We start from the raw sequence: 27,107 nt of genomic DNA, 5'->3' as shown, positions 1-27,107 counted from the left end.
TATTTATTCGACTGTTATTCAATCTTGAGAAAAAAAGACGTAAACCATGTATCCAGTATGTCAAAATCAATTTGGTCAAGCATGCCTGCAGTGCATATAAACCTGCATCAAAAAATGAAGCATGACTGTTTGGTCCAAGTACACTAATGGCACTTATACATAGATTCATGTTACTTACATAAATAACAAAATGAACCTCCAAAAAGCAGTGACTTTCGTCAACAGTGCATATTAGCTTAACAGAGAAAAGACATACAGAGAGGATCTTATCTCCCATTTTAAGGCATCCCTGCATAAAGGGAGATACAAGGCAACACTGTTAACATTTAACAGCACTGAGCACCTTCCAGAAATTGCACATGTGCAGCTTACAAGATCCACTCTGCATAAAATAAACATGTTACGTACAGTGGTACCTGTGGTGAAAGGTTACCCTTGGAACAAACCAAGCGTCCCTATATGTGCCAGGCAAGAACAATATGCAGTAACATATCATTTGCAGTAAAAAGCAAAAGATATTACACACCAGTACAGTGGAATCCCCCATTGTAGCTTAAAATTATGCACAGAGTGAAAGCTGGTCAGAGTCTGACTCAGACACCTAAACCTGTGCAAGATCTCTTTCATTGTGAGTTAGGCAAAAAAGGGATTATGATATTAGAAACCCACAGTGACCCCTAAAACTCTTAATACTAACCTATAATTCCGTTTGAACACATTTATAAAAGCTGTGGTATATATACTATTGACAATTTGAAACTAAAACATCTAAAATAATACATGTCATTAGAAAAAGTGTTCCCTGGTGAAATTCCTGTTCTAAAATTGAATAGTTTTAAAGTCCAAAGCAAACAATGACGCTTTTATGTACAATAAAAAAACAACCTTGTTCAAACTAATAAATATATAAATGAATAAAAATGAATGAATGAATGAAAGATCATGAACACACCTAAAGAGTAACACAATAAAATGATTTTTTTTGTACATCTCAATACGCATTGTGAGATATGCTATATCGAATTATTAACACAAGAAATTGAAACATTCTTCAAGCAAGTTTACAAACGAAAGCCAAAATGACACAGTAAATCTAAGAGCTTTAACACAATTACATGAAAAGGCACATAAAAATTGGCACATGAAAAAATCTTGTAAACACCCCTAAAAATGTAGAAACGGATGTATAAACTACTTTAACAACCCATTAAAACTATGTTCAAGAGCTTAAAATAATATGCATCATGTTATGTACATTCACTACCGAATTTGGAAAATTTAAATACATGATTATGCAAAGAAAAACGATATTAAAAAGGCAAGTTTATTTTATGCTACATGTGTGAAAGGTACACATTCCAGGTTCACTGTGATAAGAGCAGGCAAAAACACCAGGCAAAGATAATTTATCCCTTCCTTTTGGCTCCAAAATTGCTCAGAACCACTGTTAAATTCAAAATACATTCTGAACAAGAAGGGCAAAGCCCATACGACTCACATGCTTGACCTTGACCTTTACATGACCTTGACCTTCAGCTAAACCTAGCAATGACATCATACACTAAGAACTGCTTTACACATTTTTCCTACCAAAATACATGTGACCTTGACCCAGGTCATCCAAGGTCATGCAACACAAAGCTGTTAATTCAAGACATAGGAAGTACAATGGTGCTTATTGGCTCTTTCTACCATGAGATATGGTCACTTTTAGTGGTTCACTACCTTATTTTGGTCACATTTCATAAGGGTCAAAGTGACCTTGACCTTGATCATATGTGACCAAATGTGTCTCATGATGAAAGCATAACATGTGCCCCACATAATTTTTAAGTTTGAAACAGTTATCTTCCATAGTTCAGGGTCAAGGTCACTTCAAAATATGTATACAATCCAACTTTGAAGAGCTCCTGTGACCTTGACCTTGAAGCAAGGTAAACCAAACTGGTATCAAAAGATGGGGCTTACTTTGCCCTGTATATCATATATAGGTGAGGTATTAAATCTCAAAAACTTCAGAGAAAATGGGAAAAATGTGAAAAATAGCTGTTTTTTAGACAACATTTATGGCCCCTGCGACCTTGACCTTGAAGCAAGGTCAAGATGCTATGTATGTTTTTGGGGGCCTTGTCATCATACACCATCTTGCCAAATTTGGTACTGATAGACTGAATAGTGTCCAAGAAATATCCAACGTTAAAGTTTTCCGGACGGCCGGACGACTCGGGTGAGTACATAGACTCACTTTTGCTTCGCATGTGAGTCAAAAAACTGCAGGGTGGAAACATCCACTGAACACCTCTGCTAGATCGTCCTAAAAAAAATGCCAACACCTCTGTAAACTAATGTTGTGAACACATTCCCAGGTGGAAAGTGGCACTGAACACCTTGGTCAATCCAACGTTCTCAACAAATTGCGGACACCAGTGTTATTTGACGTTCTCAACAAATTGCAAGGTGCAAACAACAACTGACTCAGACTTCCTGTGTTTACTGAACTTTAAAACTTCTATCATACAATGAGGCTAATAAAAACAAAACTTAAAGTAAAAGGCTGCTTCTGTTAAGAACCCAATGATCTAGAACAATAACACACATCACATAACAGCAGAATCACATTTTTTCTCTTTCTCCAAACAGCAAAACTTAACATGTATCACCAAAGCAGCAAAACGTACATCTAAAACACCACTGATTTTACATATATACATTTTATACGTAGCTGAAATTATGGTCAAGGAATGTGCATTTTTTGCAAAAAATTATCAACCCTAGCTCTCTCTCTCTCTCTCTCTCTTGTACACACACACACGTTTGTGTGCAAAGATATTCCAGGCTATGTTAAGATGTGCCACAGGAGCCATTTCTGCGTGTTTGCAGCCTCGTACATGCAGTGCCATTAGCCACCTGGAATATTGGGCCCTGCTGCTGGTACTGACCACACAGTAAAATACAGTCTTTAACAAAGGCCAACTGGTGATTTTGTGTTGCAACTAATTGTACAATCTCAGGGTAAAAATGTTTCTGAAAGATATTTTTTACAATGTCCTAAGAACAAGACATACATTTTTTTGGTAATAATTTGCCTTCAATCGTCATGTCAATTCACAAATGACGAGTGATGTAACTTAGTGACGAACAGACCGATTTTGCTCGTCATATCTCCGATGATATATCCAGTGTGTGTGTCTGTGTGTGTGTGTGTGTGTGTGTGTGTGTGTGCGTGTGTGTGTGTGTGTGTGTGTGTGTGAGAGAGAGAGAGAGAGAGAGAGAGAGAGAGAGAGAGAGAGAGAGAGAGAGAGAGAGACAAAATAATATTAAGCACAAAGAAAACACCTCTCACAGAGCACAGTACAAGAATGTCTTTTGGGGCACAACACATCACGTCTAACATGAAAGTCGCAGCCAGCTACGGGAAGAACTGAGTCTTCAACCAACTCTTGAACGCGTCAAGAGAGGGGCTCTGGCGAAGCTCAAGCGGCAGGGAGTTCCAGACGGAGGGGCCCGCGGAGGGAAATGCACGCTGACCAGCAGATGCGAGTTTCGAGCGAGGGATGTGGAGGCGGAGAGGGTCAGCAGCAGAACGAAGGGGACGGTCGGAGGGCTGGGTGTGCAGGTCCAGGGAGGATTGCAGGTACTCGGGAGCAGAGTCGTTGAGACACTTGTAGACCAGAGTGGACAGTTTGTAGGAGATTCGGGTGTGGACAGGGAGCCAGTGCAAGGAGCGAAGTAGGGGGGTGATGTGGTCTCGCTTCGTCTTCCTCAACGTCAGCCTGGCAGCAGCGTTCTGGACTCGTTGTAGGCCAAGAATGGATGAGGCGGGGAGGCCAGCCAGACGGGAGTTGCAGTAGTCCAGACGACTGAAGATGAGGGAGACAACCAGCTTGACACAGGTGTCGTGGGTGAGGTAGCGACGGATGGAGGCGATGCGTCGTAAGTGGAAAAAGCAGGTCTTGATGATGGAGATGTGTGTCTTCATGGAGAGAGTGGAGTCGAAAGACGCCAAGGCTCTTGACAGCAGGGGAGAATGGAACAGTCGCGTCATCCAGCTGGAGGTCGGTCACAGTGAGGGCAGCAATCTTCTGTCGTGCTCCAACGAGAAAGGCCTCCGTCTTCTCACTGTTCAGCTTCAACTTGTTCTCAGTCATCCAGTTCTTGATGTCAGTGAAACAACTGGAGATGGATCCCAGGAGATGGTCAATGTCCTCCGGCTTGGCGCTGTTCTGGAGCTGCGTGTCATCGGCAAAGGAGTTGTAGTTGTTTTGGGATCTACCCTTTTCTCTGATAACAAGAACATCTCCCAGTCCTTCTCCGATTACGTGAATAAATCACAACCTGGCGAGGTATTTCTACATCTTCAAACGGTTCCTGGCACACCAGACAAATGGGTACATGATGGTCGTCCAGATGCCAACGCCAGAACTGAGGACAAAAGAAGCAGCTACCACACAGAAACCAATGTCCACATGTCAGCCACACCTCTCTCTCCCACCTCTTACAGTGCAGACACAGTCGTCCTGAAACACAAAACATGACAATACAAAATGCAGCTTGTGTGCGTGCGCACGATTGTGTGTGTGTGTGTGTGTGTGTGTGTGTGTGTGTGTGTGTGTGTGTGTGTGTGTGTGTGTGTGTGTGTGTGTGTTTGTGTGAACGTGCATGCCACTGTTTCTTCATCTCCAGGAAGATGATGACAGCTGACTTGCACGTACAAAGTGAGATTCGAAATGTCTGACAGAGAAAATACTGAATATTATCTTATGGTTTTATGCCATTGGCAGCTGCCCTCAAACAAGTCATGACAAAGGTGTCTTATTTCAGGAAAACACAAATCGGCCTACCTTCAATCAGACTGATGTCTGCAATCCCTCCATCATCTTCAGCCTGGTCAACTTGCGAGTCATCATCACTGAGCTCCTCCTCTCCAAGTTGTTGGTTGTCATGCTGCTCTTCAACAGGTTGGGAAAGAGTCAACATCCACGGCCTTCCTTCTCCGTTAACATAACCGGCTGCAGATCGATCTTTTGCTGGCTCCTCTGTGCTAACTGAATAGGCTGGTCTGGCTGTGCTGGACGACCCTGCATGTCCTTCTGTCTCTTGTGCAATTACTTGACCTTCACTCCAGGAGTATGTAGCTTGCACCTGAGATGCCGGGCTGACTGAAATGTCAGCATCTGAGCTAATTGGTGTCGCCTCGGCAGCATGAGTCTGTTGAATTGGACACGCCACTTTTAAAACTCAAATTGTTCATAAATATTCAAACATGTTTTGGGTGCAAACTCATTTGAGCAAATCCTCATTATATACTCATAGAAATACAATCAAAAAAATTTAATTTCCAATGAGCATACATGCTCTTACAAAACATGGAAGTAGCTATGTGTCAAATGTCCCACTTTGAAAGTGTCGGATTTTGTCATTTTGGGGCATTCTAATAACCTTTTCAAGACCTTCCAATTGATAAGTTACCTTGAACAGTAAACAAAGAAATGCAGGTGTCAAAACCTTGGCCAAATTAAAGGCACAGTGCAGCTCACAGCCTTCGTTTTGCGTTTTTGTTGCAGCTGAGTGCATTTACAGTTCAAAAATCCTCCTATGGTAGTAAAACAAACCCAAAACTACCCAACGACGACATCTGTGAAGCTCGACAGTTTCTTGTTCACGTGAGTGCATAAATTAACCTAGTTATCAACTGAGTGATTCCGGCCTCCATTTTGTTTTACACAAACTCATGATGATGTCTGACATAGTTTGCTAGTGACATGTCTTTTTGTGCATGATGTGGTGATCTACCTGATCTAAATTTAGATCCAAAAATAGGTCAAGACCAGCCGGGTCCGAAATTAATTCGTAAAAAAATCGCAGTTCTTGACTCTTTGGGTGCAAGTCAATGAAACTTGGTAGTTCTTCTAACGGATAGCTGCCTGAGGTATGACTAAAAGCCCCAGGGGCCGGCTCCGTGCACCTGGATTTGACAAGTTCAGTACCTTTAAAGCAAGAGACTCTGCTGTGTTTTTGAAAGGTCATCCAAACCTAGAAATGTGTCAAGTTTCAAAGCTCTAGTTTCAATATACCCCATTAAAAAAAAGATTATTTTCAATTGCTACGAATCAAAATTGAACCAGCTGTGACCCTGAAATTTGATGAGAGCTGTCTCGACTTGGGTCACATTGGGTGGTCATCAAACCCCATGAGTGAATACACTTTCAAAGCTCGATAGTTTCAACTATATTTGATTAATAAATAATTTTCCATTGTATGACCTGAACACAACCACGCTACATGCGACTCCTAAAATTTGACGAGGGTCAACCAGACTTTGGTCATCAAGCCCTAGAAGTGTGCAGTTTCAAGCTCAAAATTCAAAAACGTTAAGTTCACAGAAAGATCATTACTAAAACATGTAAAAATCCAAAATTTTAATAATAAATTTTCATTTAATTAATATACTTACCCAACTCACATATAGCAATTAACTCTAGTTCAGTGCTGGTAACGCTGTACGCGTTCCCCTTGGTAACAAGGGAGACCACCCTAAAAAAGAGTGATCCATCCCATAATATCAGACCGATGTCCGGTCCAACATCCGTATGCGTGCGCATACGCCGCCATTTGTATCATTCGAACGAAGCCCAACTCACTACTTTTTTAGAACCCAATACCACCACAGCGGGGAGGCGGGAGGGTTTAAACGATGTGAGTTGGGTAAGTATATTAATTAAATGAAAATTTATTATTAAAATTTTGGATTAAATTACATATTATTACCCAACTCACATATAGCAGATTGCTACTATAGGTGGTGGGTACTTACCAAAAACTAGGCATGCAGGACTTGTCCCGCCGCTACCATGGCAGGCAGCGCGGAGCTTCCATCCTGTCTTACAGAAGCGACGTCTCTGAGGTAAAAGTTGACGAATATGTCCTCAGAGCGCCAGTACGCAGCTTCCAGTACCTCGGCTAGCTTGCCGGACCGAAGAACTGCCACTGAGGATGCCCAGGCTCTCGCCTCATGGGTTCTAGCCGCAGTGAGAGGCAACACTGCCCTAACATCACCCGACTGCACTAGCCACCAGGCATATGCTCGTTTGATCAGAGTGGAGATCCATTTGGCCAGAGTCACCTTCGCTATATCCTTACACCTAGCCGTGTTTAAAGATATGAAAAGAAGCTTTTGACTTTCTGACCTAACAGGCCGAGTTCGAGACAGGTAACATCGGAGAGCTCTCACAGGACAATTTGCAATATCGGGATCTCCAGGAGCCAAAATCTTGCTCAAGGGTGGAATGCGCAAGATTGGAGAAAGCTGGCCAGGTTTCTGGTTTTTCGCGAGAAAGCCGGGAACAAATTTGAGAGAAATGGAACCATCCTTCTCGAACGCAATATCCTTGTCTAAACCCGACAAAGAGTGCACCTCACTACCTCTCCTCGAAGTAGAGAGAAGCGTTAAAAACACAGTCTTACGCGTCAAATCGGCCAAAGTGGCTGACAAAAGAGGCTCGAACTCATCCGAGGCTAAGAAACGTAAGACCAGGAACAAATCCCATGCAGGGAGAAGCGATCTTGAACGAGCTGCTAAAAGGGCAGCCCCCTTAATAACACTAGCGATAACCCCTCCGAGCGAAATTTTGTGGCCTAATTGCGCGAGGGTCGAAGAGATCGCCGACCTCCGGACCCTAATAGAAGAGGGAGAAGCCCCCTGATCAGCCAACCAAGACAGATGGTTGGCTACATGAATAGACCTAGGAGAAAGAGGTTTAACCCCGTTAAGCGCGCACCACCTAGACCAAGAGGCCCAGTGCGATGAGTAAACCGAAGAAGTCGATTTTCTATGTGCATGTCCGACGAATCTCAGAGTAGGGGAAGAGGCCCCTGCCCTACGCAAAGCGCTTCGGACAGAATCCACGCGTGAAGGGCCAGGATCTGTGGGTTCTCGTGCTGAACGCCTGACCGAGGCTGCACGAGCTCTCCTCTTTTCCGGGCGAGAGGGATCGGGGGCCGAACTGCTAGACGCAGTAGGTCGGGAAACCAGTGCTGGCTTGGCCACAGAGGAGCGACCAGAACCAGCGCTGGTTTCTCTAAGTCCACTTTCCTGAGGACTTTGCCCAAGAGGCAGAACGGAGGGAAGGCATACGCCGGAAGATCTGACCAATCCACTTCCAGAGCATTCACCTTCCAGGCCAGAGGATCCGGGAAGGGGGACACAAAGAGAGGAAGTCTCGCCGAAAACCTCGTCGCAAAGAGATCTATCTTGGGCTTGTCGATCTGCGACCAAAGCCGCTGCAAAGACTGGTGTGTGAGAGTCCACTCTGAATGAACAATCCTGTCCCCTCTGCTCAAAGTGTCTGCAAGGACGTTCAGACTGCCCTTCAAGTACACTGCTGACAACAGAATGTGCTGGGCGTGACACCACTTGAGAATGCGACATGCAATGTCGGAAAGACTGTGAGACCGAGTCCCCCCCTGCTTGTTCACATACGACGCCACAGACATGTTGTCGGTGTGAAGACGTACATGACTGCCCTCTAGAAAAGGCTTGAACGCTAGAAGCGCCAGGGAAACGGCCTCCAACTCCAGTACATTGATATGTAGGGAGGCCTGAGAGCAATCCCAAACTCCCGAAACCATGTGCTCGTCCAGATGAGCACCCCACCCCGTCAGAGATGCGTCCGTAAACAACTCTCTCTCCGGCGGTGGACGAACAATGGGAACACCCCGGAACAAATCCGGAAGAAGCCAAACACCTGTGGTCTGCTGAAACCAAGTTCCCAGTGCGATCGGAGCACTCCAGTCCTGGGATGTCTGATCCCACCTTGACTGCAGGGAGGCCTGAAAAGGCCTCTTGTGAACCCTGCCCAACGGAATGAGGGAAGCCATGGATTCCATCTGACCCAGAACCGAAGTCAGAACCCTTGCACTGGCGTGATTCTCTCCGTAGAGAGACCGAATCAGACCCTGAAGCTTGTCGATCCGCCTTTGAGACGGACGGACAGACCACCGAAGCGTGTCGAATTCCATGCCCAGGTAAGTAAACGTCTGGGATGGTTCCAACTCGGATTTTGTCAGGTTGACAGAGAAACCCAGCTGTGCCGCCCGGCTCAGCACCCTGTGCGTATGAGCCTCGCAAAGCCCCCTGTTCTGGTGAAGGATTAACCAATCGTCCAGGTATGCTCTGAGACGGATGCCTTCCTGTCTCACAAGAGCGCAAAGCTGCCTGACCACAATCGTGAAAATCCACGGAGCTAAAGACAGGCCGAACGGCAGAGCCCTGAACTGGTAAGCTTTGCCGCCCCAAGGGAAGCGAAGCCACTTCCTGTCCGCGACATCTATGAGGACGTGAAAGTAAGCGTCTGTAAGATCGATCGACGTTGCCCAATCTCCCGGCCGTAAGGCCTCCCGAACCGAAGTTGGAGTTTCCATGGTAAACTTGATTACTCTCAGAAACTTGTTCAAAGGAGAAAGATCTAACACCGGCCTCCACGCCCCCGAGGCTTTCAGCACTACAAAAAGTCTGCCGTAAAACCCCGGGGACCGCGCGTCCAAGACCTCCTCTATAGCTCCCTTGAGCAGCAGAGCCGAGACCTCCTCCTGGACCGCGTTCCGTGCCACCAAATCCTTTGGCGCCCTGCAGGGCGGGATTATCCTGACCAGGGGAGCCTTCTGCCCTGACCAGAGAAGCCGGAACCCCGAACACACTATCCCCGTGACCCACTTGCTGGCCACCAGTTGCAGCCAGGAAGAAAGGGCCCTGGACGGGCCGCCCGCTACAACTAGCGCGGGGGCCACCGGGATGTGTTGTTCGGGGAAGTTTCATTGGGGGTGAGGCTTACGCCCCGACCCCCTGGAACCCCCGAAAGACTGACCCCTCTTAGGGTATGAAGCTCCACGCCCCCTACCCCTGGAGGAGAATGACTGCTTCTGGGCCTTCCCACCACCTGACGAAGACGTCTGAGGCTTAGCAGAAGAAAACGCCTGAGTCTGAGACTTGCCCTGAGGCTTCTGGAAGCCCTGTGAAGCCAAACGCGCGATCGCTACATCCCGCGCGTCCTGCGTCTCTTTCTGGAGTGCATCGAAAGACGCCTGCCCTAAGAGAGACCCCTCAGCAAAAGGGGAGACCTTCAGCCTCTCCACAGTCGCGGTGTCCCGAAATCTGGACCCCGTCAAGAAGGCTGATCTCCTTGAAAGCACCGCGTGAGTATACAGCCGGGCAGACAAAGTAACCTGTTCTCTAGTCACCTTGCCCAGAGTAGCCAGCAGTGTTGAAACATCTGTCGGCGACGCATCAAACCGAAATTCAAAAGGATCAAGAGATGTGGCAATCGATCTGGATAAAGACCTTTGCAGAGACTCCGACACGGACGTGAGCTCCAGCAAAGACCTTCCAACTTCCTCCACAGCTGTGAGAGAACCGTCAGTACATGGGACAACTCTATCCCTATTGTACCCGTCCTCTCTCAAAGCAGCAAGTTCCGGCGTCACCGGAAGTGCCCCTGACGGCAGAGCAAAAGAGTCAATCAGATTCACAGGATAAGGGGTGAGCTTGAACTTCGGAACACCGGAAGCAGCCCGAGCCCCAGGCTGAGCCAGCCAAGAGACAACGTCTTCCGGGGCCTCGCCGTGCTGAACCAACAACGGCACCACCGGTTTGCGTTTACCACACAAGACGTTAGCCATTTCATAGGCAATAGTTGACGATTCCCGGAAGCGGTAGCGAGGCCGTTGCTCCTGAGCACTCCGGAAATCGTCAAAAGCAGAACGAGGTGGGTGAAGCTGAGCCTTGTCCTTCACCACCCCTTCCGGAAAGTATCTGAACGCCGTTTCCGCCGCCAGCGCCACTGCGGCTGACAGCTTCACGGGCAAATTCAGTTGGGAATCCTCTACCACTGAGGCATCCCCGTCTTCCGCCCTACACTCCGACTCGAGATCAAGCTCGGAGCCAGGAGGCAGAACATCAGACAGTTTATCGTCGGCAGAACCGACCACTTCCTGCCCCCCGGGCGGAAGAGGACTAAAACGGTCCCCGATATTCTCATAAAGAGACGTACGGAGGCGTTCGTCCTTTCGCTGCTCGTGGGAACTCTCACGACTACCAACGCCAGAGAGAGCCCCCTGAGCTCGCACACCGGCAAGCGGTGTAGACATACCTTGAACTGGTGTCCCATAAAGGAGAGACACCAACTTGGTACTCCCATCCTGCGAAGCATGGACATCCGCCCGAGTCACAGTCGCCGAAGGCAAAGCGGAAGTCGAAGCCGGAACTGCAGGAGACTGCCGTACCTGTGCTAAGGAGAGAACATCAGAAACACCAGACGGAAGCGCTCGTAATTCCTCCCTAGTGGAAGATAATTCCGACGCAAGTGTCGAAACTTGAGCGCTCAAAGTCAACAATAAAGACGCAACTTCAGTTGGCGCTAACCCAGGGCAGCCATCTGAAGTTGAGGCAGAAGCAGAAGCAGAAGCAGAAGAAGAAGAAGCTTTGCCCGAAACACCACTCTTGCCAGAACGTAAACAAGCCTGACCGGAAGTTAAACTGACGTCTGCTAACACGGGAGATTTAACAGAAGTTGAATCAGAAGAAACAGACGCGGATTTTCCTGCGCCCTTCTCTCTCCTAGAGCTACGTTTTGGAGGCGTATCGTCAGAAACCTGCCTCGAACTAGGCTTCCTTTTGGCGCTATCAACAAGCGCAGCCTCCGCCATAGCGAAAGAACTCACGAAAAATTTCAAAGAAAAATAATTTCAGAAAAATTTCACAAGTACAAAACGAGCGACGAAAAAACGTCGCTAAAGTTATAACAAAACGGAAAGATCTCACCACACAGCGTAGGTAAAGGTGAACAGTTAGGCGACGACCAAGGGGAGATGCCAAAGCCAAAGACTAAGACAAAATGCTGAAGACAGCAGGAGCGTACATCAGGAGCGTCCTTCCCAGTTGAACCGCTGAGAGAGAATGATACAAATGGCGGCGTATGCGCACGCATACGGATGTTGGACCGGACATCGGTCTGATATTATGGGATGGATCACTCTTTTTTAGGGTGGTCTCCCTTGTTACCAAGGGGAACGCGTACAGCGTTACCAGCACTGAACTAGAGTTAATTGCTATATGTGAGTTGGGTAATAATATGTAATTTAATCATAGATTACTAAGGTCACTCAGAAATTATGTTTAAATAGGCTTAAAATATAACTTCTCGTCTTGTTTTAAATTTGTTCCACCCACTTATTGAGCTGCAGGGAATCGGTAAAGGTTTGGGATTGTCAACATTTGCTTCATAATCAGCCTCAAGGAAAGAGCTCATTTTAAGCTCTTGGGCACACAATCCCAATATTGAAAATTTAAGAAAACATGTTCATTGTGCATGTGTATTAAAGTGTTCTGATTTAACCTTCAATACATTACAGTGTTCCCTCAGAATTAAAGTAAACCTAGCTTATCTTAATTGTAACTTGGTTTCAAAAACCGAAAACAAAACAGTGATAGTTTTTTCTAGCTCCAATAGGAGAACATAAGCTCGCAGCAAAAACACATATCTTGATGTTTGTTCAAAACTCGCACTCACCCAATGTTGTTCCTCTAGATTTTCAGAAGGCTTGCAAATCTTTTGAACAGCATCCACAGAAGGTTGACCCCTTTTTTGGATCACAAACTTGCATTCTGGAAACAAGCGGCTATGCTCAATCCACGGGTCATATTCAGAAATCCAGTTCTCAAGTCTTCCACCACAGCAGAAGCACTTAACAGCCTTTTCTTGGTCTGAAACAAAATATCACAGAGGGTAAGAGAAGCACTTTAGTCATTTAAACACTGCATGGTCAACCTGCAGCTACAAAGGAGACAAAACGGTTCAAGCGAATCATTCATGTAAAATAAAATAAAATAAATTAGGCGATGAAATTCTGGTCAGACCAGAAACATATTGTACTCAATCATTTTCTGAAGAATGGGCCAATTTTTTAGCATATCAAAAAATCTGAACATTTGATCCAGATTTTTGATTTCGATCAAAATACTGCCATTTAACAATTGGACCATACCCCTGAAAAAAATATCTTAATTTTTGGGGGGGGGTCAGAAATCTCACTGATTCTGCAACTCACCAACATAATAGAATCCAGCTTCTGCCAATTCAGCTATCCTTCCTTCATCATCCCTCTGTGCAGGAAATGACTGCAGGTGACCTTTTACTTTTAGGCTGGACATGCGCATCCTCTGAAGCACAGGTATCAAAGAAAACACATTATCATTCGTTGTCAATGTCATGTCATGTGTTTAAATTTCTCAAAAGAAATAATATCTGAGAAAAAAGGCCCTGAGAGATTACTTTCAAAGTTATACCATAAGATTCTACGTTACACAAATTAATGCTTCAGCGTAGACTATCCTTCAGTTTGCTGCAATTGCAAGTGTTTTAAAACCTTGACTACATTTCTTAGACAAGGCAAAGCAAGAGCAATTAATTTGTGTCAGTGTTTTGGTTGCATCACTTCCAAAGAGTTACTTCCCTTGTTTGTGTACTACCTGATGGTACGTGGAACTACTCTGGCTGCTGCATCAGCCTCGTACTCAACGTACAGTCCAATATTTTTTTTTTTAAGAAGGAGGAAAAAAAATACAGAAGAACCACAGCCATTCATTTATAGCACTTGCAGCCAAGCTGACTCCATTGGTATTGATTGGGCTGGTAACAAAAAAATTGTGTACTGCACCCACGCCATTTGCAGGACCTCCTGTCTGACACTTTTAGTACATCACGAACAGTCTAGCTGATATTATTATTAGTCCACACACTAAGCTGTGACCTAAAATCAAACTGCAATGACATTATAACTAGATGAAGAAACTGATTTATTTTCTTGTCATCTCAGTGGATATTTTCTGTCATGATTATTCTTCTCCAGCAAACATGTACATGCCCATGACCTTGATATTTGACAAAAACAAGCCAAAGTTTTGTCATGTCTGAAGATCTATCATAAAAACCTATCAGTTTGTCAAATTTGGAGCCTCCAGCTTGGATTTTGTTCTTTTTTTTGTGGCTGGCTAGCTATAGCCTTAAACCTGCTCATTATAAGTATAACTAACAACTCAGATGAGTTAAAAAAAATGTGTAAATAAGGCACACTAAAAAAATAGAGCAAATGGAAAATTTGTAAGGCAAACAGAAACAAATTTCAAAGCATAATGCACACACACAAAGGTACAGTACGACTATCACACATGAAGTGCCAACCAAATTAAACCTTAAGTAAAACTATTTGGATTTTTTTCTGTGGAATTTTCAGCGTAGCAAATGGTGTTCGAGTCAGAGTATTCCAAAATTTTAGTAATAAATTTTAATTTAATTAATATACTTACCCAACTCACGTATAGCAATTAACTCTAGTTCAGTGCTGGTAACGCTGTACGCGTCCCCTTGGTAACAAGGGAGACCACTCTAAAAAAGAGAGTGAGCAATCCCATAAGGCCAGACCAACTATCTTCAGAACGCCAGTAGGCTGACTCGACCACTTCAGTCAACCGACCAGACCGGAGGACAGCCAGAGAGGAAGCCCAAGCTCTTGCCTCGTGTGTCCTAGCAGCAGTGAGAGGCAAGACTGCCCTAGAATCCCCAGATTGAGCCTGCCACCAGGCGTAAGCCTGTTTGATCAGTGTGGAGACCCACTTGGTCAACGTAACCTTTGCGATATCCTTATGCCTAGCTGTGTTCAGAGATATAAACAGCAGTTTTTGTGATTCTGAACGAAGGTGCCGCGTTCGTGACAGGTAACAGCTGAGCGACCGAACGGGGCAATTAACAATATCTGGATCGCCAGGAACGAGGATCTTGCTCAAAGGTGGGATATGCAAAACGGGCGAAATCTGACCAGGCTTCTGATTCTTCGCGAGGAAGCCAGGTGTAAACTTAAGAGAAACAGATCCATCTTTTTCATAAGAAATGTCTTTTTCTAATCCTGACAAGGCATGAACCTCGCTACCCCTCCTAGAAGTAGCGAGCAAAGTTAAAAACACGGTCTTGCGCATCAAATTATTCAAACTAGCCGAAAGAATAGGTTCAAACTCTTCCGAGGCTAAAAAACGCAAAACCAACATCAAATCCCAGGCAGGGAGCTGAGACTTAGCACGTGCGGCCGTAAGGGAGGCACCCTTAATAACGTTAGAAATCACTCCGCCGAGTGAGATCTTATGTCCAAGTTGCAACAGAGTTGAGGAGATCGCTCCCTGCTCTGCCAACCAAGACAGGTGGTTGGCTACCTGCATCGATCTAGGTGACAAGGGATTAACCCCGTTAACAGAGCACCACCTAGACCATGCCGCCCAGTGAGAGGAGTACACAGAAGTCGTGGACTCCCTATGGGCATGACAAAACTCAAAGTGGAAGTAGGCCCCTGCCTTAAGCAAAGAGCTTCGGACAGAATCCAGGCGTGAAGGCTCAGGACCCGCGGATTTTCGTGGGGGATGCCTGACCGAGGCTGAACGAGGTCTCCCTTTTTCACGGCGAGAGGAATCGGGGGCCGAACTGCTAGACGCAGTAAACCGGGAAACCAGTGCTGGCTTGGCCAAAGCGGGGCGACCAGAACCAGCGCTGGTTTCTCTAAGTCGACTTTCCTGAGTACCTTGCCTAAAAGGCAGAACGGAGGGAAAGCATACGCTGTCAGGTTTGTCCAATCGATTTCCAAGGCATTCACCTTCCAGGCCAGAGGATCTGGGAAGGGGGAGACAAAGAGAGGAAGTCTTGCAGAGAACCTCGTCGCAAATAGGTCGATCAGTGGCTTGTCTATTTGAGCCCAGAGCCGCTGCAGGGATTGGTGTGAAAGAGTCCATTCCGAATGAACCACCTTGTCCCCTCTGCTCAGAGTGTCCGCACGGACGTTCAGACTGCCCCTCAGAAACACGGCTGAAAGCAGAAAGTTCTGAGCGTAGCACCATGTCAAAATGCCGCACGCTTTGTCTGAAAGGCTGAGAGATCGCGTCCCCCCCTGTCTGTTCACATAAGACGCCACAGTAGTGTTGTCTGTGTGGAGCCTGACGTGTTTGCCCTCCAGAAAGGGCCTGAACGCCTGTAGGGCCAAAGAGACGGCCTCCAATTCCAGCACATTGATGTGAAGGGAGGACTGAGCTGAGTCCCAAACCCCTGACACCGTCTGCTCGTCTAGATGAGCACCCCACCCTGTCAGAGAGGCGTCCGTGAAAAGCTCGCTCTCTGGCGGTGGGCGAACAATGGGAACTCCCTGGAACAACAAAGGGAGCAACCATACGCGAGTTGTGTGCAGAAACCACGAACCCAGGGCTATCTGGACATTCCAGCCTTGGGATGACTGATCCCAACGAGCCTGCAGAGCAGACTGGAACGGCCTCTTGTGTTCCCTGCCTAATGGAATGAGCGTTGCCATCGATTCCATTTGGCCCAGTACCGAGGCCAGGGCCCGTACGCTGGCCCGATTCTCTCCGTAAAGAGAACGGATCAGATCCTGGAGCTTGATCATCGTAAAGATCCAAGGCGCTATAGAGACAGGCCAAAAGGAAGAGCCCTGAACTGGTAAGCTCTGTCTCCCCAGGGGAAGCGTAGCCACTTTCTGTCTGCTACGTGCATCAGTACATGAAAGTACGCATCTGTGAGATCTACAGACGTTGCCCAGTCCCCCGGACGCAGCGCCTCCCGTACTGAGGTTGTAGTCTCCATAGTGAACTTGACCACCCGTAGGAACTTGTTCAGGGCAGACAAATCCAAGACCGGTCTCCACGCCCCCGAGGCTTTCGGCACTACAAAGAGTCTGCCGTAAAACCCCGGAGACTGAAGGTCCGTGACCTCCTCTATTGCCCCCTTGAGCAGAAGGGCAGTCACCTCCTTTTGTACGGCGGCCCTTGCCTCCGTATCCTTTGGAGCCCTGCATGGCGGAATTATCCTGGTCAGAGGTGCCTTTTCCCCTGACCAGAGAAGCCGGAATCCCGAACTCACTATCCCGGTAACCCACTTGCTGTCCACTAGCTGCAGCCAGGAAGTGAGGGCCCTGGACGGGCCGCCCGCTACAACCAGTGCGGGGGCTACCGGAATGAGAGGTTCAGGAACGCATCATTGGGGGTGAGGCTTGTGCCCCGACCCCCTAGATCCTCCAAAAGATTGACCCCTCTTAGGGTAACCCTAGATCCTCCAAAAGATTGACCCCTCTTAGGGTAAGGAGCTCCGCGGCCCCTACCCCTCGAGGAGAAAGACTGCTTTTGTGTCTTCACGCCGCCACCAGACGAAGACTGAGTCTGCGTCTGCGGCTTATTCTGAGACTTTTGGAAGCCCTGGAGCGCAAGATGGGAGAAAGCAATGTCCCTTGCGTCCTGAGACTCTTTCTGGAACGCGTTAATGGACGACTGACACAAAAGGGCACCGTCTGAGAACGGCGAGACCTTCAAGTTCTCGATAGTTGCCCTATCCCGAATCCTGGAACCCGCCAAGAAGGCAGATCTCCTGGAGTGCACTGCATGGGCATAGAGTTTAGCCGAAAGGGACATCTGTTCTTTCGAAACCTTAGCCAGCGTGGAGAGAAGAGTGGTGGCGTCCAAAGCCGAAGCGTCAAACAGGAACTCGAAAGGATCGAGTGATGTGGCAATGCATCTTGACAAAGACCTTTGTAAAGATTCAGACACGGAAGAAAGTTCAAACAACGACCTTCCCGCTTCTTCAATAGCCGCAAGTGAAGCGTCAGTAAAAGGAACAGGCTTGTCCTTACTGTACACGTCTTCACGCAGCACAGCCATTCCCGGTGAAACCGGAAGCCCGGCCGAAGGCAGGGCGAACGATTCAATCAAGTTGACTGACTGAGGGGCAAACTTGCAATTCAAGAAACCGGAAACTTGACCCCCAGGCTTCGCAAGCCAATCAGTAACATCGTCCGGTGCGTCCCCATGTTGCAACAGCAGAGGAACAGCTGGACCACGTTTAGTCTTAAAGACGTTTGCCATTTCGTAGGCAATTGACGAAGATTCGCGGAACCGGAACTGAGATTTCTGTTCTCGTGCCGACCGGAAATCGTCAAAAGCGGATCGTGGTGGAGGAAGCTTTGACCTACTTTCAGCCACCCCTTCCGGGAAATACCTAAATGCCGTCTCGGCGGCCAGCGCGACCGCGCTTGGCAACCTCGACGGCAAATTAAGCTGAGGGTCGTCCCCCATAGCGGACGTACCCTTGTCGGCCTCTCCCTCTTGCTCAAAAGCGCAATCGGGAGGGTGACCCCCAGAGAGACTCTCCTGGTCAATCCAATGGTTATCTAGGTCAACCGCTTCCTGCCCCCCGGGCGGAAGAGGACGATACGTCTCCCCGCATTCCTCCAAAGGAGGGGGAAGGAGCGCACAGGGCCCGTCGACCCAACCGACCGGGCGCATTCGCGCGAGGGGTCAGCCAGGTTGTCAGGGCTATTACGGCTCGCAGGCTTTGCAGCCATTGTCGCCTTTTCCTCCTGCACACGCACCCCACTTTCACCGGAGAACCCGGCTACTCGTGGGGTAGACATACCTTTGCCGTGACCCGGCATGTTCAGCAGAGACACCAGACGAACGTCACCGTCCTGCGAAGCGTGAACATCAGCACACGTAGTGACAGTCGACGCAGAAGCAGTAGCCGAAGGAGAGGGCCGGATCCTGGCAAGAGAAGGAGGATCTGCAACACCGGAAGAGACTGGGAGCGCATCTCCGCCCGAGTTGAAGATAATTCAGCCGCCAAATTTGTGACCTGTGAACTCAAAGTGAGTAACAAAGACGCTACGTCCGCAGCGGCCAAAACTGGGCCAACATGAGTCTCAGAAACAACAGTATTATCCACATGAGTACTCTTATCTGTAATCTGCGTAGACAAAACGGGGGAAGCAAGCATTTCCGCCAAAACTGGGGATTTAGCGGACAAGTCAGAAACTACAGAAGTGGCATGACCGGCACTTTTAGTTTTACGAGACCCTTTCTTACTGGGCGTGGCATCAGTAGTAACCTGTCTCGCACTAGGCTTTTTCTTAGCGCTATCTTTTAGCGCCGCTTCCGCCATGTCAACAAAACAAACTCACAAAAAAAATTTCAGAATTTTTTTTCGTAAGTCCGAGATGAGCGACAAAATGTCGCTAAAGTTACAAACAAAACAGAAAGATCTCACCAAATACAGCAGTGGTATAGGTGCAAGGCTCAGGCGGCGACAAAGGGGCGAAATCCAAGTCCAAAGACGAAGGAGTAAGGCTGAGCACAGCCAGAGCGTACGTAAAACACGTCCAGTACCTTGAACCGCTGAGTTTGGTATGATACAAATGGCGGCTTATGCGCACGCATACGGAAGTCGGACCGGTAGTTGGTCTGGCCTTATTATTTTGCTCACTCTCTTTTTTAGAGTGGTCTCCCTTGTTACCAAGGGGACGCGTACAGCGTTACCAGCACTGAACTAGAGTTAATTGCTATACGTGAGTTGGGTAAAGTTATGTAATTTAATAATGTCTCAAATTTAATTGCACATTCGCATTTGATTTAATATTACAATCCCGTTAAAAAAAAAACCCACTTTATTAAGGAATCGGGGACCTTGTAATGCCCACTAGTGTCGTCAGAGCTACTTTTTAAGACTATACAATGTTTTCTGACCTTAATGAGTTAATCCTAAACGCTACACGGAGTGAGAAGCAGAAATGAGTACCAATAACTCGCAAGAAGTAAGGAACTGTTGCAACTGCCTGTGGTCGTTTGTTTGAGCATATCAATGTTTAGATTGGCGCAACAATTTTTGTTACAACGTAGCATGCTTCACTTTCAGCAGAACAGTAACGGCAGTTTTCTGCTCACACACAGTCACATCACACACACACACACAGAGTCACACACACACACAGTCACACACACAAACACATACACACAGAGTCACACACACACACACCCACACACACCCACACCCACACACACACACACACACACACACACAGTCACACACACTTCTCACCTCTGGCTGTTCCAGAGATTCCGGTGACTGTTCAGGGGGTTGTTCTGCATCTTTATAATAATAATAATAAATATAGCGCAACATCATAACTTTACAATTATGCTCTTTGCGCTTGACACGTTTAAAATTAAAACACAGTTATACAAGCATTTACATCTACATTCATAGTCAGCAACGCTTAATTAAAAGCATACACCATCAAACATACATTACAAAAGATTCTTCCACTAACTAAGTAATAAAAACATGAATAAAATAGGTAGTGAAAACAAGCAAATACCAGCTGAATACCCTTAATCAAACAGAACATGTTATCAACAATACTGAAAACAGCCCTATAGATGTTTATATGCATTATCACATTTATCTCGTGTAGCATCAAGCAAATCTCCGCAAGATCCACGTGGGCCCATGAGCTGCTCGTAACCAGCTGCCAAGCATTACAGCAATATTAAAATGTGCGATTCAAATACAGTGCATGTTCCAGATTTGGGAACCACAGTCTTCACCTCTGAAAGCAAGGTTGGGTATTTCCAGTGTAACTGCATAACCTGACATCTGGATGAAAAAATAACTTTCTAAATCTTGTTTGTAACGATGGCCAATTTTTTTTTTATATCACTAAATAAATGCAGAATCAGGACAAAACATCAAGACCACAAATTTTATTTTCATGCAAATTTACCGATGGTTTTAGCGTTTTCACTAAACGTCCCCCATCGATTTTCTTGCATTTCTCGAATATGTGTAATCAATTGCATTTTGATTTGTTTACAAATTCCCCGAGTACAACTTTAGTGATTTAATGAGTAGTGTATTCGCATATTCACGAAATGGGTCTGCTAATGACGCCCGAGAGGCAGCAGGACTGATCGAACCACTACTTTAGTGAAACCCAAAACAAAGAGACTTCCAACGTTCCAAAATTCAGAATACAAAAAAAAGGTAAGTAATGTTGGAACACTGTTATTGACAAAAATACGTTACAATCACAAATATATCGACCCAACAGTCTTTTAAGTGAACAGACAAACAAAGTTTTGTGTGACACAACCAGCCGCTCTACTGACTAAGCTAACCTGGCTCACGGACATCAGAGGTAAAAAGAGAAATTTTACTTTGAACATTTCACATGACTTCTCGAGCATGGGGATCAGTATCCACTTGTCGGTTTTCGAGTCGCTCCGTTCATATTTGTGTACTGTATGTTTTGTCGAGCGTACTGTTCAAGGTAAGTAAATTAAGCTAATAACTGACCCTTATGCTTGTGAAGCCATCTGGTTCTCTACCCCTACCCCCGAGAATTCAGCCACAGAAAATCTGTCCTTACCAGTGTAGTAGAAACCAGCCTCAGCCATTTCCTCCTTGGGATGTGAAGTGTTGAGAGGCGAGCCCTCAAAGGTGTTGATGCGCACTTGTGTCACTGCCATGTCATGTGGCTTTTGGTCATTTGTTACCAGCTGCATAAAAAAACCCACCTGTTTACCATGTTTTTAAAATCAATCTGTTTTGCAAATTCTTGACAAAATGAGGCGGAATACAAATGTATACTCTAGAGTCAATTAATGCATGAGGCTAGTATTAGTTTCAGAGTCAATTCTGTTGGAAAATAAGACTAGAAAACAGTGTTACCTGTGAAGTATCAAATTTGTATGTTCTTAGGCAAGACCAAAACAACTATACAGGGTCAGTAAGGTTGGTGCCTTTTTATACGTGTAATACATTTTGTTTTTTAAATTGTGATAAAAGTTAATTTTTCTGTTGTTTTGCCTTTAATTAAATTGGTCCACAGAACTTCTGTTCCTATTATCAACGCCATGCACTTGGAAATTCACAGGGAAATATTAACTACCAAACTTACAGCACATTTTGTTCATACAGTACAGTGGTACCTCTCTATAACGACTTTGAAAATGTAACCGAAATTTGGTCGTTATATGGAGGATGGTTTTGTTATGTCCGGGTCCGTCAATGATCCGGAATGACATTGGCGTTTTGATTGATTCCGCCCACAAAGTAATGTTATTCTTTCCTTAAACGATTATGGTAACCTGTTTTCTATTCAATTAATTACCCGCAAAGTTTTCTTGCTTGTTTTATCAAGCCCCGTAACTACTCGTGGGTTAAGGTTTGAAATAAACAAACTGAGGTCGAACGAAAGCATGGGGTCCCAAAACATGAACATCGATGTCGATACCACTACCAGCGACTAATCATAGTCATTCGATACCCAGCAACGATTTGGTTTCTTCCTCGGAAAGCCTTCCTGTTTTTCTTGCATCTCGAGAGTTGCTGGCGGACGGATCGCCATCGTCGCACCATGGATTCATTTATTCCAAGCTCAAAAGCAGCGCGCCTATTGCCCTTGTCATCGGCCAGTGCAATCGCCTTCAGTTTGAACGCTGCATCGTACCCGATTCTTTTGGTCTTCGGCATCGTAAATCCAGTACAGTTGTGTCAGTGCAGTGCAAAAGCAAACGTCAGATACCGTACTTTTGTTTGCCTGGTTGTTTTGATTGATTGACACGATCTGATTATATTAGTTTCTTGGGACCAAATCGAAGTGAGTTTAGTTCATTGGGAGAATGGTATTCAAGTTTAGGTGAGTTTGTTTCATTAGGTGAATGCTATTCAAGTTTAGGTAACGTTTTAGCCGCAGCTTTTTATAAGCCGCAATGCGATTTTTTTGGAAAAAAAGTCGCGGCTTGTAACCCGTCAAATACAGTAATGCGATTTTTGGCGTCAGGTGGTATAATGCCTCCAATATAATGAGATGTGGAGCATATAAAACACAAATGAACAACAGACCTGTGTCTCTGGGACATTCTCAGATCTATCACCACCGCCACTGGTCTGGCTCCTTTCCTCGCCCTCAGGCGCTGCAGGTGCTGTGCTGGTGGGCATGTCGGATCTCACCGGGCCTACTGACACTGTGGCTGTCTGGTATGGTCCGCTGGTCTGGCTTCTGGCTGGCTGGTTTGCTGTGGTGGTCTGGCTTGAAGCTGCATTGCCAGTGTCGGAGACAGATGTGCTACTGCTAGCTGGCTGGGGTTGGGACTCGGGTGGGCGGACTGTTGCTGTCTGATCCGACATATTCTTGTTCCAACTTCCAGCTACTAACTTCCAGCTACCACCTGCACACATTGAGATCATTTTTGCCCTTCATTAGTTAAAGCTATTGCCTCACAGCAGTTCTGCCCTTTGCACTTCGAGCATACAGGAAACAAAAACAATGACATCTCTACCCACATAAGTTGTGTTGCTGTCACTGAATCAGTCATGATCATTGGATGTACATGTATCAGTATACTTTCAAATTATTGATTCTAATGCAGTAATGGGCACACTTCTGCTATTGTCTCGTTGCTCCCTTCCTTCCTCTAAAATAAGAGAGGGGATGGACAGAAATCCTGAGAGCTGGTACTCACATGACTGCATTAACCTTCACCGTGCTTCGTGGGTTGTGGACGACCCAGAGCCTCACAAAATCGTCTTGATCTCTGACACTATTTGGAGTTTTTAATTGAGACTTCAAGTAATCTCCAATCATCATAATTATGACCTTCCTATTGCCCAACTTTTGAAAGATTATCTTTGTAAACAAACAAATAAACAATGACGTAATTTGAACTACACACTACACAGTCTGGATGTTGTGGGTCGTGGACAACCCATAATTACGTAAGGAATTTTACGCTGTTTATCCTTAGTCGGATGGCGTGGGTCGTGTACGACCCATACTATACAAAGAGGCGGTAAAGAGTGTATCTCTATTCGGATGGCGTGGGTCGTGTACGACCCATACTTTTTACGTGGAATCCTTCTTTAGAAAGTATGGGTCGTACACGACCCACACGATCCGGACTGAGAAGTCCAAAGCATGATCCGGTGAAGGTTAACACATTAATAATTATCGTCCTAATGCAAGTGATTTGTTTAGATTTAGAGTATCATAATGTTGAACTTTATCAAGGTATACAAATAGAATAGTAATACAGTGGAGACCTAAACAAATCTGAGGAAACCGGGTCTTAAAAAGGAGTGAGTCTCAAAATGGAGGTAAATTTACAGGCGTTATGAACAGAGAACCTGAAAAAGCAAGGTCTTTCAAGGGGAATTCTAAGTCTTAAATTGGAGGTTCCACTGTATCTCTTTTCTGTATCCCAAATTCAGAACATTGCAACCAGCGCTTATAATTTATTTATAATAATATACATCACAATAAAAAGTTCAACACCAAGCCAGAATGTCTCATCTTTTGTTTCCAAATTTTCGGCCCGTAGCAGGCCTTCTTCAAAGGTACACAGACCAAGCGTCTATAGAAACAACACAGCAATAGAACATCCATAGACACACATATAATAGGTGTGGTTACGGTAACATAGCCACAAAAAATAGGGTAGGAAGGTAGGCAATCACTTTTTTTTCTAATGTGTACACATTAAACCTACTTGACAGGGAGGGAAATAAGTGTGCGACTCGGGCGCTTTCGCTTTCATTGCGTTTTCTGCACTCGTTTTTTTGTTGTTGTTTGTTTTGTTTTGACAAATGTAATAAAAAGTTATAGGGTCGGCCCCTAAAAATAGGGTAGGTCGGGTTACCGTAACCACACCTATTTTTTTTTTAGGCCTTTTGTATGTGGACTCTGCTCTCCAATTGGATACCTTTTCTGTTAAAATCGGCCAGTTGATTAAGCCTTTTAAGGCAATATATTTATGTAAATTAACAAACTGATCTTATTTTATCTTACACAAACGTCATGTATAATTTTGCTTTGATCAGCCATATAATATACATTGTAAATCAATCAAGTTTGCGTTTTAATGAAACAGATCCTGTGATTGGTCAGAATGCCCCAACTCATTAAAAATTACCGGTGACTAATTGTCGATAGCCACTCACTAAAAAATCCATTAACAACCTGCTGGCGAGGCGCATTGATAGAGCCTCAACTAGTCTCGGTTAGCTTTGAGGGTCATTTTACAAGTAGGAAATATGAAGGCCAACGAAATACCGAGACCATAAGGTATGCGAAGTGATGACGTCGAATACGTGACGTAAGTTGATGCATGAATTCTTCCGGACTACGTCAGTCAATTCCAAAGATCGCTTTTGTGATGAAAAGAATTTGTTTTAGAGTTTGCTGTCCAGAAACCCGTCAATAAAGAAGGGAAAATGTGTGTGAAAGAAAACAAAACAGGAGCAGAGTGATACAATAGGAATACAGAGACATATTTCTTGGGACTTGACCCTTGCAGGTAGGTGGACTGAAAGTAGTGTGTGAACAGAACAGAACCAATTCTGTCTGTTTACAACTGCATGAAAGCAGGAAAGAGATCGTCGTCAGATTGAATTACAATAACATTAACATGCTTCCATTTGAAACTTCTCGGTCTTCATCGTGGATTGACGCCCTCCCAAAGTCTAATTGAAGCCCTCCGTCGCTTCGCTCCGTCGGGCTTCAATTAGCTTTTGTCGGGCGTCAATCCCCGATGAAGACCTCGAAGTTTCAAATGGAAGCATGTTAATGTGTAATTATATCTGAAAGACATGTTAATTAACCATAACAATAATTCAAAATATTAGACACATTAATAATATAGAGATGTAGCTACTAACTGCATACATGCAGTCTCATTGTCGCTGCATGGTAATAATTTAACTCAAACCAGGGATTTACAGGGCTAAAATTTTTATTTGATTTTGATTAATCAATCAGATACCCCATCCATTTACCCAACCCTGTTTGAAATGATCGATATGGCAGGTCATATCATAATTCTTTCTAAAGTCTGTATCAACTATCATTAAATTTTAAGTCTGTCCGGCAAATTTCCCAAATGTTTTAACACTTGTTTTACATATTCTGAAAATATCACAGGCAAATTGTAAGGAAAATATTACTTAGCGAGTTCGTTTTTTTCGTATCAATCGGTATCTTACCTTTTTAATAATTTTGACCCAAGTAAACTACAGTTCGCCACTGTAACTGTACTCTCCAAAGTCAGACAGAAAATCACGGCGATCGTATCTTTAACCAAGCATAACTACCACTGTAAAAGACAACCACTGTAAAAGACAGAGGAAAGCTGTCAAACAAACATATATATTATGTGATATTCCATCTTTCCTGCTCGCCTCGACTTCGTCATCTGTCGTCTGCCTAAGTGGGGTGACCAATAATTACGCAAGGGCGTAGTTTGCCATCGACATCCGCGTCTGCGCTGAGTTCTTGTACCAATTTGGAATATAAAAGCTCAAGCTGGTATTCTCGATCGGCATATTGTCTTTCGTAACATAAGCTCCTTGCGGTTCCTTCCCTTTGACCGTTAACTTGTGACGAATCTATGGCTGGTACCATTACACGGCAACAATTAGCAGTCCCATAATTTGAATCATAGATAAACGATTTTCTGGCATTAGTTTCAAAATATGTGTTTTCGGTGGTTGTCTACTGGTTTTTTTAAAACTTGTTTTTCCGTTACCGCCCCTACTATTTCACCACTCGGAATGTGCAGAATAGTGTTTTTGTGGTGTGTTTTTTGTAGTTGTAGTTGTTGCTGTACTCGTTAAAAGTGATAAGTTATAGGTCAAAAACACTTTTCCCTGTTTCCGACATTATTAATGCATTGGTCAGTACGCATACTTATATATTATAAATTATATTAGGTAAACAAGGGACCACGAAACAAATCAACAAGTCGCGTAAGGCGAAAATACAACATTTAGTCAAGTAGCTGTCGAACTCACAGAATGAAACGGAACGCAATGCACTTTTTCAGCAAGACCGTATCACTCGTAGCATCGTCAGTCCACCGCTCATGGCAAAGGCAGTGAAATTGACAAGAAGAGCGGGGTAGTACTTGCGCTGAGAAGGATAGCACGCTTTTCTGTACCTCTCTTCGTTTTAACTTTCTGAGCGTGTTTTTAATCCAAACATATCATATCTATATGTTTTTGGAATCAGGAACCGACAAGGAATAAGATGAAAGTGTTTTTAAATTGATTTCGACAATTTAATGTTGATAATAATTTTTATATTTTTAATTTTCAGAGCTTGTTTTTAATCTAAATATAACATATTTATATGTTTTTGGAATCAGAAAATGATGGAGAATAAGATGAACGTAAATTTGAATCGTTTTA

At 45.0% G+C, this 27,107-nt stretch overlaps 1 protein-coding gene across 1 annotated transcript; it reads right to left on the bottom strand.

The window, feature by feature from the left end:
• LOC138956283 (putative inhibitor of apoptosis) lies at positions 1-26,080 on the bottom strand. The gene is made up of 8 exons (XM_070327680.1): positions 25,905-26,080; positions 22,770-23,095; positions 21,292-21,421; positions 19,962-20,011; positions 13,102-13,213; positions 12,564-12,757; positions 4,842-5,208; positions 1-4,517 (listed from the first exon to the last, which is right to left on the bottom strand). The coding sequence occupies exons 2-8, from the start codon at positions 23,052-23,054 to the stop codon at positions 4,270-4,272; spliced, it is 1,386 nt and encodes a 461-aa protein (XP_070183781.1). The 5' UTR covers positions 23,055-23,095; positions 25,905-26,080; the 3' UTR covers positions 1-4,269.
• Positions 26,081-27,107: the final 1,027 nt, after the last annotated feature.

Source organism: Littorina saxatilis, unplaced genomic scaffold (genome assembly GCF_037325665.1).
Source record: "Littorina saxatilis isolate snail1 unplaced genomic scaffold, US_GU_Lsax_2.0 scaffold_309, whole genome shotgun sequence".
Taxonomy (NCBI): Eukaryota; Metazoa; Mollusca; class Gastropoda; order Littorinimorpha; family Littorinidae; genus Littorina; species Littorina saxatilis.
Note: the sequence above shows the minus strand (reverse complement) of the source record. Positions and strands in the feature narration are given on the sequence as shown.

What these genes read in the sequence shown, in the direction of transcription:
- LOC138956283 (XM_070327680.1), bottom strand. Translation starts at nt 23,054, where the DNA reads ATGTCGGATCAGACAGCAACAGTCCGCCCACCCGAGTCCCAACCCCAG. An exon ending in AATCTCTGGAACAGCCAGAG is followed by an intron (nt 13,214 to 19,961) that starts GTGAGAAGTGTG and finishes CCTGTGCTTCAG; the next exon opens with AGGATGCGCATGTCCAGCCT. An exon ending in AGACATCAGTCTGATTGAAG is followed by an intron (nt 4,518 to 4,841) that starts GTAGGCCGATTT and finishes TTTGTGTTTCAG; the next exon opens with GACGACTGTGTCTGCACTGT.